General features: G+C 37.5%; 1 protein-coding gene across 4 annotated transcripts in view; it reads right to left on the reverse strand.

Annotated features, from left to right (window-relative positions):
• The window catches only part of supt3h (SPT3 homolog, SAGA and STAGA complex component), a 146658-nt gene that overhangs the window by 2640 nt on the left and 124782 nt on the right, over positions 1 to 19236 (reverse strand). For all 4 annotated transcript variants that reach the window (XR_007184866.1, XM_048190388.1, XM_048190389.1 and 1 more), the window contains one exon: positions 18433 to 18543. Coding sequence is in view for 3 of the 4 variants with exons in the window: in XM_048190388.1 (XP_048046345.1) it covers positions 18433 to 18543 (111 nt within the window). In the remaining variant the exon portion in view is untranslated. The remainder of the gene's footprint in view (positions 1 to 18432; positions 18544 to 19236) is intronic.

The following is a 19236-nucleotide window of genomic DNA, read 5'->3' on the forward strand; positions in this document are numbered from 1 at the left end:
GGCTTGATTTGCTTGTGACTTCTGTTTCTTTGGGTCATTATCTCGGAGTCAAATTATAGGATCAGCACACTGGAAAGCAGATTGCTAATCAGGAAGAACAAGGAACAGGGAAACACGCGATCCTCTGGTCGAGAACCGACTGTAACAGGAACGCTTTTGCACCTGTATCTGTTACATTGGATGTGGGGAAAACTGCATGACATAAATGAACAAGCAGCATTTAAAGGTTTAGTTCACCCAAAAAAATGACATTCTGTCATTAAGTACTCACCCTCATGTCGTTCCAAAGTAAAATTACCACATTCAAGGTCCAGAAAAGTAGTAAAGACATCGCTAAAATAGTCAACGTGGCTACAGTGGTTCAACCTTAATGTTATGAAGTGACAAAATACTTTCTGTGCACAAAACAAACAAACAAAAAACAAACAAACAAAAAAACGGCATTCGGATGTAAACACGGAAGCGCTGCACTGCGTAGGAGACTGACAGGGTAGAAAATAAATTGCTGAATATACTGAATATATGAATGCATGTTAAATAAATTGAATTGTTGACGTTATTTTTGTTTGTTTTTGCACACAAAAAGTATTCTTGTCTCTTCATAAAATTAAGGTTGAACCACTGCAGTCACAATGACTATTTTAACAATTTCTTATACTTCTCTGGACCTTGAATGTGGTCATTTCGATGCTTTCTATGGGAGATAAGAAACCTCTCAGATTTCATTACAGATATCTTCATTTGTGTTCCGAAGATGAATGAAGGGCTTGCGGGTTTGGAATGACACGGGGGTGAGTAATTAATGACAGAAATTTCATTTTTGGGTGAACTAACCCTTTAAAACTGAAAATGTTTGAAAGAACATTTTAAAAAGATGCAATATAAAAGATCGATTCAAATTTAAGTGAATTCTGATCTGATTCCGTTTCACTCAGCTTGACAGATTGAGCATGAATGGCTCTTTATTAAAAGCTGGATTTTTCAAGCACAGCAAATTCTCAGTTACATTCGGCCTTGCGCAACATTGCAGGCTTATTTTCCAACATAAAAATACACATCCTCAAGGAAGCTGACCAAGTGGGGTTCCCTAAAGATCCTGAAAAATAAATAGCCATGAAATCCACCCTGATATATGTATATAATGTGCATGTTCAAGGGGAAGCAATTGAGATATATCTCAGGGAAGAGTTCCTTCCTGTATGGAATATATTTTCAATCTGACTGCTGCACATGAGACCTGTCGCAGCGTCTCAACCCTTGTCCTCCCCTCTGCTAATTATTTATACTTTGCGAACGGAAAAGAAGGGAAAACAGCACAAATTCAACTTCCCGAACAGTGTCAGAAGTGATCTTTTAGTAGCAATGTTGGGAGTTTCTTTTTTTCTTTTTTTTTTCTTCTTTTTTTACATTTTAGTGTTATTCATTTTTCCCAAATATTTCAACTGAATTAAAACAAATTAAGTAAATTCTAGATGTACAAACAACTATGCCTGTTACCAGTAAAATAAAGTCCATATCAAAATCTAAAAATGAAAAAAAAAAAAGCATTGATTTTTTTTTATTTTTTTACACATTTACAATTTAAAGAGATAGTTCACCCAAGGGGGTTAATAAAGGGGGTTAATAAAGGCCTTCTGAAGCGAAGCAAATAGTTTATTTTTTTTGTTGTTTTTTTAAGAAAAATATCCATATTTACAACTTTTTAAAGTAAAATAACTAACTTCTGCCAGATGACTGTACGCATACTGCGCAAGTCGACTTGCTCCAAAAGAGTAACCCCCTGAAGCGATATATGACACACCTCTTGAGGTTAAAACAAATGGGGCAACAAACTCAAGCTCCTCTTTTCTCATATCGAAATCCTCCGACAATTCTCTTTAAAAATTCTCTATCCTCTGCATTCGTCATTATGTCATGCATTAGATCAAGGGTTACTCTTCCTCCGCAAATCGATGTGTCATCTTCAGGAAGCTAGATATTATAAAGTTTTAAATATGGATATTTTTCTTACAAAAACCCATCACCTCACTTTATTAAAAGGCCTTTATTAACCCCTTGGAGCCAGAATATTTTTTTTTATGATGGATGCATTTTTTGGGAACTTCAAATCACTACCATTATAAAGCTTGGAAGAGCCAGGATATTTTTAAATATATCTCCGCTTGTGTTTGTCTGAAAGAAGACAGTCTTTCAGACAAACACAACACACCTACGATGGCTTGAGGGTGAGTAAATCATGGGATCATTTTCATTTTAGGGTGAACTATCCTTTAATGCCATATTTTGCCAGTCGCTATGCTTGATTAAACCACTCTATGCTGTTTAATACTCAAACTGGTTAGAAAGATACCTCACAATTTTAACCCACCTAAAAAGTCACACATCTGGTTCTGTGGACAGAATGTGTGCTGTGAAACAGAGGAAATCAAGGAGTGAATTCACTAAACACTTCTGCATAATGTATTTTAGCACCTGCAACTTATTCAGTATGGAAAATTGTGCAGTGCAAAGAGCAAGTTAAATGATTTTAAAAGACTCAAATGACTCAAATGTAGAAGGACATTATGAAAGGGAGGCTGAATAAAAGCTCCATCTAGAGCGCTTCCCTGATCTCATTCAGTCCTCTTTAAATTACATTAACAGCACCGTCAGGGCAAATTCAAATGCGGGTGAAACATTCCGCCTTTGTGCTTTTGCAAACTGCCTCACGATGCCTCCGCTCGACCATTCATAAATCTCCATTTTTGCAGTTAAATAGTGCTAAGTAAGACCTCCGCTCCCCCCTTATGGAAACACTCCACGGAGGTCTCCAGGTTCAGACCCGGCTCATCCAGGCAGGCCTCTGGCCTTGGCAGTGGGTGGCAGGCCACGGCCGCCCTCCGCACCTCTACCGGGGCGAAACCGAGCCGACGGGGTCCAAGAAAAACTCGAGGAAAAAATATCTGCAACATGGGCAGAGGAAGCATCTGTGTGGAGAGAGAGGCTTTCTGATGAAATATCGCCTGCTGACAGTACAAGAAGGAAGAGGCCGTGCGGTTTCAGAGTCCTCGTACAGAAGCACCGCTGTAAAAACGCATTCCAGTAGCCCAGCAACTGACCCTCGCTGATTTTATTGCCTGTATATATTACGGGCTCTGCTGAAATCCAGAGCGTATGGATCAGAAATCTGGGATCGGTCGATACGGAAGGCTGGCAGGGGTCTGGAAGGCTTTATTGGACGCGCTTTCGTGTCCTTCACTTCTGTGAATGGTCACCACATGTTGGCGGTTATTTGTGCAAGCTGTTAAATTTGCATTGGTAGCATGATGTGAATTAATGATTTTCTCCAACCATGTCAGCCTGACACAATATCAAAAGAAAAATAACAGTTTGGATTTTATATTCTTGTGCAAGATTATTTGCTCTTGGATTGCAGTTTACACAAAAGGTCACACAAAAACATTAATTTCTTTCTTTATTTACAATGGATCATTACGAACAGCGCACTGTCATATTAGTTAAAAGAAAAGTTAAGCCCAAAATAAAAAATAATGTCATGATTTACTCACTGTCATGTTCTCTGAAGTGTGGTAAAACACACACACACACACACAAAGTTTCGTCTGCTCACCAAGGCTACATTTATTTAATTAAAAATACAGTAAAAAACAGTAATATTGTGAAATATTATTACAATTTAAAATAACTGTGTACTATTTAAATATATTTGACAAAGTAATTTATTCCTGTGATGCAAAGCTGAATTTTCAGCATCGTTACTCCAGTCTTCAGTGTCACATGATCCTTCAGAAATCATTCTATTATGCTGATTTGCTGCTCAATAAACATTTATGATTATTTTCAATGTTGAAAACAGTTGTGTACTTTTTTTTTTTTTCAGGATTCCTTGATGAATAGAAAGTTCAAAAGAACAGCATTTATCTGAAATACAAAGCTTCTGTAGCATTATACACTACCGTTCAAAAGTTTGGGGTCAGTAAGAATTTTTTATTTTTATTTTTTTGAAAAGAAATTAAAGAAATGAATACTTTTATTCAGCAAGGATGCATTAAATCAATCAAAAGTGGCAGTAAAGACATTTATAATGTTACAAAAGATTAGATTTCAGATAAACACTGTTCTTTTGAACTTTCTATTCATCAGATAATCCTGAAAAAAAAATATTGTACACAAATATTTTGTACAATTGTACACATTAAATGTTTCTTGAGCAGCAGATCAGCATATTAGAATGATTTCTGAAGGATCATGTGACACTGAAGAGTAATGATGCTGAAAATTCAGCTTTGCCATCACAGGAATAAATTACTTTGTGAAACATATTCAAATAGAAAACAGTTATTTTAAATTGTAATAATATTTCACAATATTACTGTTTTTACTGTATTTTCAATTAAATAAATGTAGCCTTGGTGAGCAAACGAAACTTCTTTTAAAAACATTAAAAATCTTAGTGGTTCCAAACTTTTGGACTGTACTGTGTGTGTGTATATATATATATATATATATATATATATATATATATATATATATATATATATATATATATATATATATATACATATATATATACATATATATATATACATACATATATATATATATATATATATATATATATACACATACACACATATATATATATATATATATATATATATATATATATATATATATATATATATATATATATATATACATACATATACATATACATACATATATATATATATATATATATATATATATATATATATACACATACACATACACATACATACATACATACATATATACATATATATATATATATATATATATATATATATATATATATATATATATATATATATATATATATATATATACACATTTTGTCCTCAAAGTTGATGTGTTAGAAGCAGGAAAAACGTGTGAGGAGTTTGACAAAGGCCAAATTGTGATGGCTAGATGACTAGGTCAGAGCATCTCCAAATCTGCAGCTCTTGTGGGGTGTTTCTGTTCCCGGTCTGCAGTTGTCAGTATCTATCAAAAGTGGTCCAAGGAAAGAACAGTGTTGAATCGGCGACAGGGTCATGGGTGGCCAAGACTCATTGATGCATATGGGGAGCGAAGACTGGCCTGTATGGTCCGATCCAACAGATGAACTGTACTGTACCTCAAATTGCTCAAAACGTTAATGCTGGTTCTGATAGAAAGGTGTCAGAATACACAGTGCATCGCAGTTTGTTGCGTATGAGGCTGCATAGCCGCAGGCCAGCCCTGTCCACAGCCGAAAGCGCCAACAGTGGGCACGTGAGCATCAGAACTGGACCAGGGAGCAATGGAAGAAGGTGGCCTGGTCTGATGAATCACATTTTCTTTTAAATCACGTGGATGGCCGGGTGCATGTGCGTCGCTTACTTGGGGAACACATGGCACCAGGATGCACTATGGGAAGAAGTCAAGTAGGCAGAGGGAGGGTTCTGCTGGGAAACCTTGGGTCCTGCCATCCATGTGGATGTTACTTTGACAGGTACCACCTACAGTACCTAAGCATTGTTGCTGACCATGTACACCCTTTCATGGAAACGGTATTCCCTGGTGGCTGTGGCCTCCTTCAGCAGGATAATGCGCCCGACCACAAAGCAAAAATGGTTCAGGAATGGTTTGAGGAGCACAACAACGAGTTTGAGGTGTTGACTTGGCCACCAAATTCCCCAGATCTCAATCCAATCGAGCATCTGTGAGATGTGCTGAACAAACAAGTCCGATCCATGGAGGCCCCACCTCACAACTTACAGGACTTAAAGGGTTAGTTCAGCCAAAAATGAAAATTCTGTCATTTATTACTTTCCCTCATGCCATTCCACACTCGTAAGACCTTTGTTAATCTTCAGAACACAAATGAAGATATATTAGTTGAAATCCGATAGCTCTGTGGGGCCTCCATAGGCAGCAATGGACACTTCCTCTCTCAAGATCCATAAAGGTACTAAAAACATATTTAAATCAGTTCATGTGAGTACAGTGGTTCAATATTAATATTATAAAGCGACAAGAATATTTTTTGGAGCGCCAAAAAAACAAAATAACGACTTATTTAGTGATGGCCGATTTCAAAACACTGCTTCGTGAAGCATCGGAGCACAAATGAATCAGTGTGTCGAATCATGATTCAGATCACGTGTCAAACTGCCAACGGCTGAAATTACGTGATTTTGGCGCTCCGAACAGCAGATTCGACACACTGATTCATATATATTCTCGTCGCTTTATAATATTAATATTGAACCACTGTACTCACATGAACTGATTTAAATATGTTTTTAGTACCTTTATGGATCTTGAGAGAGGAAGTGTCCATTGCTCCCTATGGAGGCCTCACGGAGCTATCGGATTTCAACTAAAATATCTGAATTTGTGTTCTGAAGATGAACGAAGGTCTTACGGCATGCGGGTAAGTAATAAATGACAGAATTTTCATTTTTGGGTGAACTAACCCTTTAAAGGATCTCCTGCTAATATCTTGGTGCCAGATACCGCAGCACACCTTCAGGGGTCTAGTGGAGTCCATTCCTTGACGGGTCAGGGCTGTTTTGGCATTAGGAAGGTGGTCATAATGTTATGCCTGATCGGGGGGTGTGTGTGTGCGTGTGTGTGCGTGTGCGTGTATATTTTATATATATATATATATACACACACACACACACACAGACAGAGTACCTGTCAAAATATTGTTATCACAACTTTTTGTTTTTGAAAGAAGTATCTTGCTCATCATGGCTGCATTTATTTAATAAAAAATACAGTAAAAAAGTAATATTGCGAAATATTGTACACATTTAAAAAACAGTTTTTTTAAATATATTTTTAAGTGTAATTTATTCCTGTGATCAAAGCTGAATTTTCAGCATCATTACTCCAGTCTTCAGTGTCACATGATCCTCTAGAAATTGCACACAGTATTGTAAGTACTGTATATCTATATTTAAGATCAGACTTCACATTAATTTTCTTGTTTAACCTATTACGCAAAAATATTAATATATTGGTGTACATATGTAAATATACATTTTAGTTATGAGAGGTGAATTGCTCTAATAGTAAACACAGCATGATCTAATCACCATTACAAAGAGTGAACAGCTCAACTCATAAAAGAACTCTCTAGTGCTTCGGCCGTTTTGGCAGGCAGAAACTGAGCCAAGTTGAAAGAGAAGCTTCTTTGGTCGTCTTGTTTGCGTGAGGAAGGAAACTGTTTGCACTTCTCTTTTCTAGCCTGTTAAGCTGCATCACTGCCAGGATTGAGCAGAAAAAAGATGGATGACCCCTGGTGAGAGGAGGTTTGTCTTTGATCAGCACCGCTGTGTCCTCTCGTTGGCCGTCGAATCTCAGGCGGCCGCGTAAATGTGAGAGACAAACTGTCTCCTCTCCGTTGAGAGATGACACTCCAATTATCAGTCCTATGCTGAGGGGAACTCACATATGTAACTCATTAGCTAGAATATCATTCTGTGTTCCTCTTATTTTTATGGCAAATAAAAAAACGGTGGCCATCAGGCATTGTTTACCGCGTGTCATAAACAATGTGCCACGGGTCTCATGCGTGACCGTTTCAAACAGTCACAGTTTTATGGTGCCCGGCCGGTTTGATGAACACAGAAACATTGTTAGTATCAATAAACAAAACGAAGTCCTTCGCATGCACCATAAAACTGAGTGGTGTGCATATTTCAGCCTCGAACACCTCCAATAGTTCGCTTTTTGTCATTTTTACACAAAGTTCACAGGCCAAGATACACATTAGACAAAAGGGTCAGGAATACATTTAAACACTTCGGTACAAAAAGAACATAAATACCAGCGAAGAAAAACAAAGATCTTTCACAGACTGAGCCTGGGCAGGAACTTCACCCCAAAGACTGGATGAGGAAAAGAAAGGGATAGTTCACCCAAAAAATGAAAGGTCTGTCATCATTTACTCACCCCCATGTCGTTCCAAACTGTATTAATTTCTTTCTTCTGTGAAACACTAGGGCTATGAATCCGTGGGTACATTCGAATCACGATTCATAGGTTTACGATTCACTTTTGTTGAATGATTTTTGCAAATTCAGAAAGTTACGATTCGAGATGATTCACAATGAGATTAGATGCGATTTGATTACCAATTCGATTCTGCATTTTATAAGTGCATTCATGACCTTGTCGACACTGGACGAGAGCAGCGCAGTGTGACTAAAAACAATAAAACTTATTATAAACAGTGATTCTGTCTACACTGGATGCGCCGTGAGTGACAAATCTCTGACAGTAAACTGATGCCGCGTTCTATTTATGACACACTGACAATTATGATAGAATTATTTAAATGCTTCCCCTAAAGCTTAAAGCATTCTTCTTTTTTCTATGCATATGCTAGCGTACATGTACAGTCAAACTTTTAAAGTATGCTCCATTTGATAGCATGTGCTCTAGAAAGTTTCATCTTTGGCCAGTGTCTGAGCCAGGGGGAAAATTGACATCACTAAAAACAGCACTAAAGCATTCAATTCTGGTGACTTTGGGTGCACAACTTAATTAAGTATGTGCTCCAGATACATGATGAGTTTGATTTTACAGTTTAATTTACTGTAAAAGGTTTTACTTAAATCGCCTCTAAATATTTTTTAGGTATCAAAAGTATCACAAGATATGGTTTGGTTGAGGAACTGTTTTACCCTGGTAATTTTTAAACAATTACTAACAACATTAACCCCATACATTTTATTTGATACTAGACCAGACCAAATAATCAAAAGTAATTTAAATATAGAAATACATCTAAATAAATAAATAAATAACTTTTTTGGAACTAACTGTGTCTAAAAGTTACTTAAAGGATTAGTTCATTTTCAAATTAAAATTACCCCAAGCTTTACTTACCCTCAAGCCATCCTAGGTGTATGTGACTTTCTTCTTTCTGATGAACACTATCAGAGTTATAATAATAAATATCCTGACGTATCCAAGCTTTATAATGGCAGTGAACAGGACCAATGAGTCTGAAGCTTAAGAAAGTGCATCCATCCATCATAAATGTACTCCACACAGCTCCGGGGGTTAATAAAAGACTTCTCAGGTGAAGCAATGCATTTAGAAAAATATCCATATTTAACAAGTTACAAAGTAAAATATATAGCTTCCGCCAGACCTCCTTCTGTATTCAACTTACGAAGAAAGGTTAACACCTCTCGCAGTTCAAAACGTTTACGCTACGTCCTAGGTCTGGTGGAAGCTATATATTTTACTTTATAACTTGTTAAATATGGATATTTTTTCTTACACAAATGCATCGCTTCACTTCAGAAGACCTTTATTAATCCCCCGGAGCCATGTGGAGAATGTTTATAATGGATGGATGCACTTTCTTGAGCTTCAAACTTGTTCGCCCTGTTTACTGCCAATATAAAGCTTAGAGATAATGGCTTATTTACTAAAATAACTCTGATTGTGTTCATCAGAAAGAAGAAAGTCATATACACCTAGGATGGCTTGAGTGTGAGTAAATCTTGGGGTAACTAATCCTTTAATATTAACTTCTTGTTTGTTGAACTGTTCTATAATCTCAATAGGGATATACAGTATCAGCACTTGCTTGTGTGATGTTCCTTAACTATTGTTATAAACATAAAAATTAAGAATTGATTATTGGGGCATTTTTTGCCCTCATAACTTGAATTTTGGGGACATTTTTGTTCCTTTTGAAGCCATTTTTGCCACAAGCCCCCATTAATTTGAGACCCTGCTGTGCTTCAATCAAGATCCAAGAGGAATGAAATAATAGACTAATTCCGTTTTGAGCAAGAATATGTAAAATTAAAACAATTTAATAATAAAGGTTTGTAGCACACTTACAATTTACAGTTCAGTCATTACTGGAGGTTTACTGATTTAAAAATTACTGATTTCTTTATAAAATTGTGTTGTGTTTATAAACCTTCACCCCTGGCCAAATTAGAAGAGATCAGCAAACATTATTTTAGCAGTTAACAAGCTAATGCTATTGATCAAATCTGTGCCAAGTAAATTGAGCAACTGATGTGCGAGTTGATGAATGTTGATATGTGAGTAAAAGCCTAAGTTCATAAAGCGATCATGTCTCTTCAGAAAATTTGGACTAAACCACTTGATTTTCGGTTTTGGGTAAACTAACCCTTTAATGATACTGCATTCTAATATTTTAATAGCCTATAAAAATTGGTATACATAGAAATTTACATAAAGATTTAAAAAGGCATTGAAAGTATTGTTCGTTAATGTTATCTATTGTATAGGACAGTGTTTATGTACAGGCTACCCAACATTATTACATTGTTCCAAATACATGAAAACATACAATGCTTCCATGGATAGACTACCCTTGAATATAATGTACTCACCCAAATAATCCTACTTTTCTTCATGTAATAAATCAATCAAATTAATTTAAAATGTAATGCTACAGTATTTAACGTTTCCTTTCTAGTGGCCAATGATGAATGCGGCCAATGTGGCCATTGTCTACTGTTGCTATAGTAACAAACAACTTTCATGCGCACTTTGCTACATACATTTAGTTTAAGGGATTAATTTAATTCATCATTCAAGGGAACTGTGATATGAAGTACTCCATACAACAGGGTTCTTAAAGTCAACTAAAACAATTAAAACATTTCTCAATTTTATTTAGTTTAACTTGACATGCTAAAATAACTAGAACTGCAATAAAAATGAACAAAGACTACTTAGACATAAAAAACAACAAAATTACTAAAACTAAAATTAAAATGAAAAAGGAAAATAAAAAAAATTTAATTAAAAACAAATAAAAACTATAAATAAATAAAATGACATCCATACAACTATACATTTTTTTTTTTTTGAAAGGAAAAAGGTATTGAAAATTTCCCTCCACTCTTAAATCTCATTCCCACTTTTGAATTTTCAAACTTGAAAGTGAGGGCAAAAGGGATTTGAGAGCTGCGGCACGATTTCCAACAAATAATGACTTTGGTCTTTTCCAATGATATCATTAGGCTCTATCGTACAGCATTGCACACCTTGGAACAACATGAGTGTGTAAATGATGATAAATGACAGGACTCTCATTTTTGGGTGGACTAACCTTTTGCAAACGTGTGAATGAAAGGTCTGAGAGGCATGCAAAGACAAGATAGCAGAAAGCTGCATGAGTGTGCATTTCGCTGACCGTAATGAGATGTTACCATAAGCGTAACTCCTGCTTGTGCATATTCATGATCAGCATAAGACAGATGTGGGAATGTGTGTGCGCTGGCGCCCGAGAGCACTGGGAGGAGGGACAGGACAGGGATACGCGCAGTGGTCCTGTCTGCTTGGAGCCGACTGAATTGGATCAAGGCTGCGGTCCATACGAGATGGCGTATGACCGGGACTTCCCCACCGTCAGACTGCCAGCGCTCAAGTCTGCCTGCAAGTTCAACTGTATCAATGTACAGTCTTCCCGGGTCAGAACCTCCTTCAAATGCCTTCGATCTGAAATCCAGAGGGCTTAGGAAAATAGACAAGGCTAAGTGTGGGTTTTAATGCAATAACGAATTTCAGACTGTCTTCCCGCTCTCTCTCGAGCGTATCTGTGTCTGTAAAATCATTGGGTCCAGGTTTCATGGGTGGAATAAACAGGATGGTGTGGATACTGATTACTAGTAGGGTTTTAATTTAACACAAATCGATATGTCTGATTGTTTTTCCTGACAATATTGAATTGATACTTCACATACTAATATTGATTTAAAAATATATTATTAATATATAAATGATCAATAACAATTATATCTAATCTTCTGCCTTCCTACTTTTAGGTAAAATGAAAATAGTGATGATATTTATTTATTTATTATTTATTTCACACGCACACAATTTTATGACTACCTTAGTGAGGACCCTATAACCTTTACCATCACAAGTGCCTTATTAGTGCCTAACCCTAGCCCTAACCTTAAACCTAAAACCAAGGCTTATTCCTCAAACAAAGGGTTGTCAGATAGTGAGGACCGGTCAAAAGGTACACAGACATACATACATACATGCGTAGGGCTTGACATTAACTACATAACTACATTAAATTATAGTACATAATTTTACTATTCCCGCAGATTTTGCACTCAAAGTGTGCGCACATAAAGCTGCCTCTTAGTACTAAATTTAGTTCTTTTTCGCTGCTTATTGCACTTAAACAGTCAAATACACACAAAATAAAGTCAGAATGCCGGTATTGGTGAGTATTCACGTAAACACAGTCAACGTAAGTTTTAAGTGAACGTAAACAGATGAGAATGAAAACGCATGTGTAACAGTATACTGGATCCGTGCGTCAGGTCTTAAAGTCACAGCAAGCCTAGTCTCAGCCTCAGACGTCACGCCCACATACTGCTTGAACGTATGATGCACATGGCACTTATCTGGAAACACTTCAGGAGTTTCAAAGTCGTTGGTTGAATTATACAGGCTGTCCGGGAGACGCGTGTGTCTCGCTCTTTAACGGTCTGCCTGGAAACAAATGCAGTGACGGCAAACACCTTCGTAGAAGAAGAACGCCGTCATGTTTACAACTGACAATGAGCGCTTACCAGGATCAACTAAACGCTGGATTTTTGTAAGTATGTCAAGTCAAGTAATTGGTTTACAGAAAGTTTCTGTACTATATACAGTGAATAACTAATAAATCTAACGGTACATTTAATGTAATTTTACAGTAAAATGCAGTTAAATTTACAATTTTTTATATTTTTTTCTAGTCAGTTATGTACATTAGGGTTTTGTGTTACATCTAATGTTGTTAAATTAATGTTTTACCTTTACTTTTAAAATTTCATGTGTGTTACCATGATGGTGTTTAGTGTTTGTGTGAATGACACTGTGCACCGTCTATTTATTAGTACTGACCTTCTCAGCTTTTATAGAAAAGCTGCTGGTGATGACTTTGATTCATCATGTGACTCTCATCATCACTGTGTTTGGTGGTTGTCAGTGTATTACAAAGATACAAAACAGATTAGTATTTCAATAGGTTGGTACATTAACATTATATCAGTTAGTGAAATTATACGGTTTTAAACTGTGAAATCTAAATGCTGTCCCGTAAAACCTAAAGCCCTGTTACCATATTTTTTAGGGTAAAGTTCTGGCAACCACAGCTGCCGGATATTTACCATAAATTTTACGGGGATTTTTTTGAGTGATTAGACGCATACCGGTCTGTTACTGTATGGACATCAACTTTACATTTTCATGCCCCTAAACATGACGCAGAACAAAATGAACTGTGATTGGTTGCATTACATGTCATTCAAATGTCCTCTTGGGCCAATGAAAGCTGCGACAGAGTCCAGACCTTCTGCCGTCAGTCTGAAGGTCTGGCTACGCTAGACCTCAGGCAAGCCTAATATACCTGCTGCTAAATTATGAGATAATTTTAAAAATATCTAGATGGCAGTTGTACCCATGGTATTGATGTCAAAATTGTGGCCAGTGAAAATGCTTAGAGGTTAGTAACTTTGGAAAACCACTAGCCACAGTGGCTGGTGAGCAAAAAAGTTAATGTCAAGCCCTGTACATGTGTATGTAAAAATATATCAATATTTCTATTTGGCATGAGTGTATATCTGTGAGTGTATATATGGTACATCGACTGCACATCTATATTATACACACAGACAGATAGACAGATAGACTAGATAGATTGAGAGATAGATAGAAACAAGAAAATGTGTTGTTTATTATAAAAGTTTGGGAATCCCTGATCTAAGTCATTGCATAGCCACAATCAATAAATAAAAATGATGGCATCATAAAACCCAACAGGTCTTGATATAGCTTACTTTCTTTGGAAATGCCCAATGAGGGTTTGTTGTAAACAGCGCTATTATAATCAGAATTTGAGCTCTATCCTCAATTCTGAACAGAAGAAATGCTAAAAGCGGCATGATTTAGAGTAAAGCGGCACCTTCGAGAGTTCTGGGCAAAGGATTAGAGTTGTTATTGTGCTGTGGAGCCCCGTTATTTGGGGAGTCGAAACGCAGCCAGATCCAGCGCACTCCAGCGGGGAAGTGCATCCCCAGAACTCTGACTTAATGGGCCGTACTGTACACCACCTCGCTGTGAAGTGGGATTTGGGGGTCAGCATGTGGAAAAACCCACCGTAAATCAATAGCATCTGAAACAGCCAGGAGGACTCGCAGGCAGCACTCTGCTCTCTCGAAGCCTGAAGATGAGACTTTATTCAAAAATAATAGCCAGTCTGTTTACTGCGCCACGAGATGGATTACATGGCACTGAAATAAATACTTCCAGATGCGGCTCAACAGAAATTATACTGAAGAAGAGGGGGAGAAGAAAAAAAAAAAAAAAAAAAAAAAACGACTCCATAAATCTAGAGAGAGAAATAGCAAAGCATTTTCTGGCACCAAATGCTCAGCTTCATGCTTCTAATGGCATAGTATTTTTATATCAATGCTTCAACAAATAAGAAAAGATAGGCCGCCATTGCCAGCACTCTGGCGTAAAATAAAAACAAATACAGTTCTTTGTATTCAAGGCTCATAATCCAGGAAGTTGGACATTACAGTAGAGTGCTGTTCTTTCTCTGATAAACATATTTCAAAGACAAATATTACGCTTTACTTCAAATGGCGCCAGTACTTGGGCTGTATTTCTGCACTGGGAGGTTTGAATATCATTTCGATAAAATATTGCCTCTTTGGAAGACTACCGTATGCCGTTTTCCCATTCCAACTGACCCACTTCTGTACAACTCTGCCAGTCCGACCGTTCACTTGACATTCACAAAGCAATTTCATGGAGTAATAATAAGCTATTCAAACCACGGGGAAGAATGTCTCTACTTGTAAATGTGTAATTGTTAGGGAAGGTTTTCAATGGCTCTGTAGACACTGAGTGCAGGAACTGGCGTCTGATGCCAACACGAGGGAAGCAACTGGAATTCAGGGATGTAAAACCTGGTCCAATGGGCAGTTTATAGTGCAGCATTTATGAGGCGTTGAAAAGGGCACAGAAACAGGGAGTTCTGTGGATGTCAGCAGCCCGGTACAGGACGTCCATCCTCAGATATAGAGACGATGGAGCAATAAACAAGAGACGAGACGCATCACTCCCCCGTTTGTTGTCTCTGGCCCAAAGTCTTATGTAAAGCGAGACCAGTGGAAACCGTAAGTAAAGTACAAAATATTGCTGTCACAGCAACTTCTAAACATGCATAAGGGCCAATGAAATTCAAACAGATCTAGCAAAGATGAACATATCTCTAGCACTTCGGAGACATGCTTTGTGCTTGTTTAAGGTGTTAGTTATAGAAATAGTAAATCTTGCCTTAATCAACCTAAAACAGCCAAGCAACCACATAGCAACATGCTAAACCACTTAGAAAACCTTAGTAACCACCCAAAACCACATAGCAACATCCAATGCACTGGGAAGAAACCTATCAAATTACCTTAGTAACGGCATAGCAATGCCCTAAAAACCAGCCAGAACACCCTAGCAACCACATAGCAATGTGCTAAGAAAAAACACTAAAAACACCACATAACAATGCTCTAACAACCAGCTAAAACACCTAGCAACTGCATAGCAATGTACTAAAAACCACCAAGAACACCTTAGCAACAACCTTGCGATTACCCAGACCCCCGTGCATAGCAAACGCCTTACAAACCACATAGCATTGTGCTAAAGAATTACTCAAAACACAATTGCAACTGCATAGCAACACCATAGCAATGCACTAAAAATCCTCAAACCTCCTCAGCAATGGCATAGCAATGACATAGTAACACCCCAAAAACCAGTCAAAACACCCTAGCAACCATACAGCAACAAACTAAAAGCCACCCAGAACACATTAGCAAAACAAAGTAACACTCTACCAGCCACATTGCAAAGTGCTAAAAACTACTTAAAACACAGCAGCAACAACATCATGGCAGTGAGTTTCACACAGGTTTCTCACTGTTTCTTAAGAAAATATAAAAATTGAGTCGTAATTGTAAAAAAAAAAAAAAAAAAAAAAAAAAAAAAGTTAGTTATATTTACAATGCTTTATAATTCACCACAGTGTAAAAGAAGTCTTTCAAAATCTCATTTTCTGTCTTGCTAGGTATTTGGTATTTTCAACAAATGCAAAGCTGTGAAAATGACTGACAGGTGAATTTCTTTGTCCTAAAATGAAATCCCTGTGGATATTTGATTTACACGGCATGTACTCGTGACGCTACAAAGCACTATAAAGTTCTTGCTAGCCTCACATTAGCAGGTCAAACTAAGCATCAGAAAAGGATGTTTTCACCAGGCATCTACAAAACTGGCAGAAACAAACACAAAAGGAAAAACAATTCCATCTGATGAGCCGATTTTCCACAACAGCAGACTCTGGAATCAAATAAAAGTATACTTCTTCTTGGCCGGTGACTTGCTGTCCTTGCGGATGGGGGAGGTAATCGCGTTGCCCTGTGCGTGAGTGTAATCTAATGATCTCTGAATGATTGTAGGTCTTGCGTTACCCTCTTAATTCAATTTCAAAGTTAATAATCTCACAATGACTTGATTTTGGTAATTTGAGGCCGATAAAGCCTCCAACAACAGTCACTGGGGCAGACATTTAAATTACATAATGCTACACATCCACAATGGTGAAACTTGAGTGAAAGCGAACCGTTTCCAGATTGGCTATTTCTCTTCGTTTCAATCTGGGGGAGTGTTGAGAATCTCACATGCATTTGAAGTTAATATGTCGACTTAACTGCTGGCTCATATGTACGGTAGAGCACGCCACAGTCTGGAATGCGACCGCACATCCAAACGCCCCAATAGATAACGGTACACGTTAATGAGAAATTGCCTCACATCTGTCAGCAACCCCATATACGCTCAACATTTCAAACAAGGGCTTACTTTTTCATTTTGGGTTGAAAAAAAAAAAAAAAAAAAAAAAAAAAAAACACAGTGAAAATTGCTTATTGGTGCAATTAATCATGTGTTTAAACTGGCTCCAGTTGCAATAAAAACCAAGCCAATTACATGATAACTTGGTTCTGACGGCACTCACTCAGTCACTCGCATCCCCCCGTCTAATTATTCCTGTGCCATTCCCAGTAAGGAGCTGAGATTTACTCATCAAAGGCGAATGCAAGTGGCACTAGAGAACATCTGGAAGTCTTCACTCAGCATCATACCCTGGAAAACCATATAACACCTGTTTTATATATTAAACAATACACTGCGTCCCTGAGCAACTCCCAGTTTCCTACAATTATACATGTCAGCTTCGTGTTTATGCCATGGAAATGGCCCTGTCCAGTCACAGTTGTCCTGCGTTGCTTAGTTACAATAAAACTGTAGGATTTTTAAGTTCATTTAGAGATGTAATAAGAACGTGCTTCCATCATGCTTTGGTTTGCAAAGGCCTCATTAACATCAGAGCAATTCTTATTGAATATTTGGCACGAAACAAGAGACATATCCCAGGAAAAATAACCCAGGATGTTGTGCATTTCCAGTGATCTAGTCTAGTAGGTAGGGAGTAGAAATTTGAATGCCATGCCAGGCTATTTTCATGGCATGAGCTGTGTTGTACATTTCAACCATTTACACAGGAGTTGTATAAATATAATACCATAAAACCAAACAAAAATTACACAAAATTACACAAGATGTTATAATTGTATATACATTACAAAAATTCTAAAACATGTTCTGGAAGGATCTTATTGAACAAGTCCTCAAGAGATCTTACTAAATAAAATTGTTGTCTACTTGCATTAAAAGCAGAGCAGTCCATGATCTAGTGCTTTGCTACTTGATGATTACATTACATCATAATGAAAAGTAACAAATATCAATATTTAAAACAAAAAACAGCCATGCAGAACAGATTTTGCCAGGTCTTCTGGCGGCTGTTTGGCTCGGGAACGATCAAGTAGGCCGTCAGTGGTAAATTGCTCATTACCTGTGAATTGCAGATTGACCACAATAGCAAAAGCCTCCAAATTGGCTGTGAGAAAGCCTCCAAAAGCCATTTCTCAAACGCAGACTAGCACTTAAGACACCCACACTTCTGCGCCTGATGGAAAATTATAACTCGCAGTCGGCGAGCAGCAAAGTCGCATACGTAAGCGAGCGAAATAAGCTGGCATTTCTCAGCTGTAAACAGAACTTACGGAAAACAAAACAAAATTAAATCTCCTTTGTATTTCCAAAAAGGATCGAAATTCCGCTTATTTAATTCTCCAGTAGAATTATGTGACTTTTATGAGGAAAATTACACTAACCACAAATTGCGCTAAACAATTCCAATACTTTAGGGCTTGACCACTTTAAAATGGGGCTGCGCTGCGATTATAAATATAACTCTTTTACGGCTCTGTTATTACGTACTGAGAAGGGGGAGAGCGGGCCAATCTTGTGGCTGTAGCGCCTGATGGCCTCTCTGATGTGGGCTGGTTGGATGGCACTGCTCTGAGCCTCCACGCCACAGGCCGCCGCACTCTGCAACGAAGAAGACAGAGAAAATACAGCTCGTATTATTGCTAATTCAAAAACACGGTGGGAGTCCTGCCGTTTAATGCACAAACACAGCCTGCCGAGGACACGGCACACACACAAACGCACACTTTTCAGAATCAAAATTGGCGGATGGTCCAGTGCTTTACCTCTGGAGAGATATAAATGCTATGTGTCATTTGATGCTTTATGAACTTTCAGCACTGATATATAGTGGTTTGACAGTAAACGTTAGTGCTGCGTGTGATTGGCTGTAATTGCAGTGTCTCTGAAGTCACTGGAGGGAAGGGAACAATTTTAACTCGGTATCAAGTCGGATGGAAAAACAACTTCCCTATTTGGATGTTTGCAATAAACATCAGAGAAACTGGAGTCAGTAAAAATGGGTGAATAGGAAAATATTGAGACTCATTCCTCACTAATGTTTCTGCTGCTTATGAAGAGGCTGGAATCTATTGACAAATATTAGAATAACATCAGGGTTTCTGCTGGTGTAAAATAAACAGAATTAGGGTGTTTGTTTGGTTTTCTGAGTGGCCTAATGGTGTGGGTTAGGGCAGGATTATCTGTGTTTCTGACCAATGGTAGTCAAGGGATTTTTACAAGGCAGTCATTGGTTGGACTGCCTTAAATTGGCAAATGTGAAGTGAAGAATTTGGTGAAGAAATTAAGAATTTA

This window comes from Megalobrama amblycephala, linkage group LG5 (genome assembly GCF_018812025.1).
Source record: "Megalobrama amblycephala isolate DHTTF-2021 linkage group LG5, ASM1881202v1, whole genome shotgun sequence".
NCBI classification, from domain to species: Eukaryota; Metazoa; Chordata; class Actinopteri; order Cypriniformes; family Xenocyprididae; genus Megalobrama; species Megalobrama amblycephala.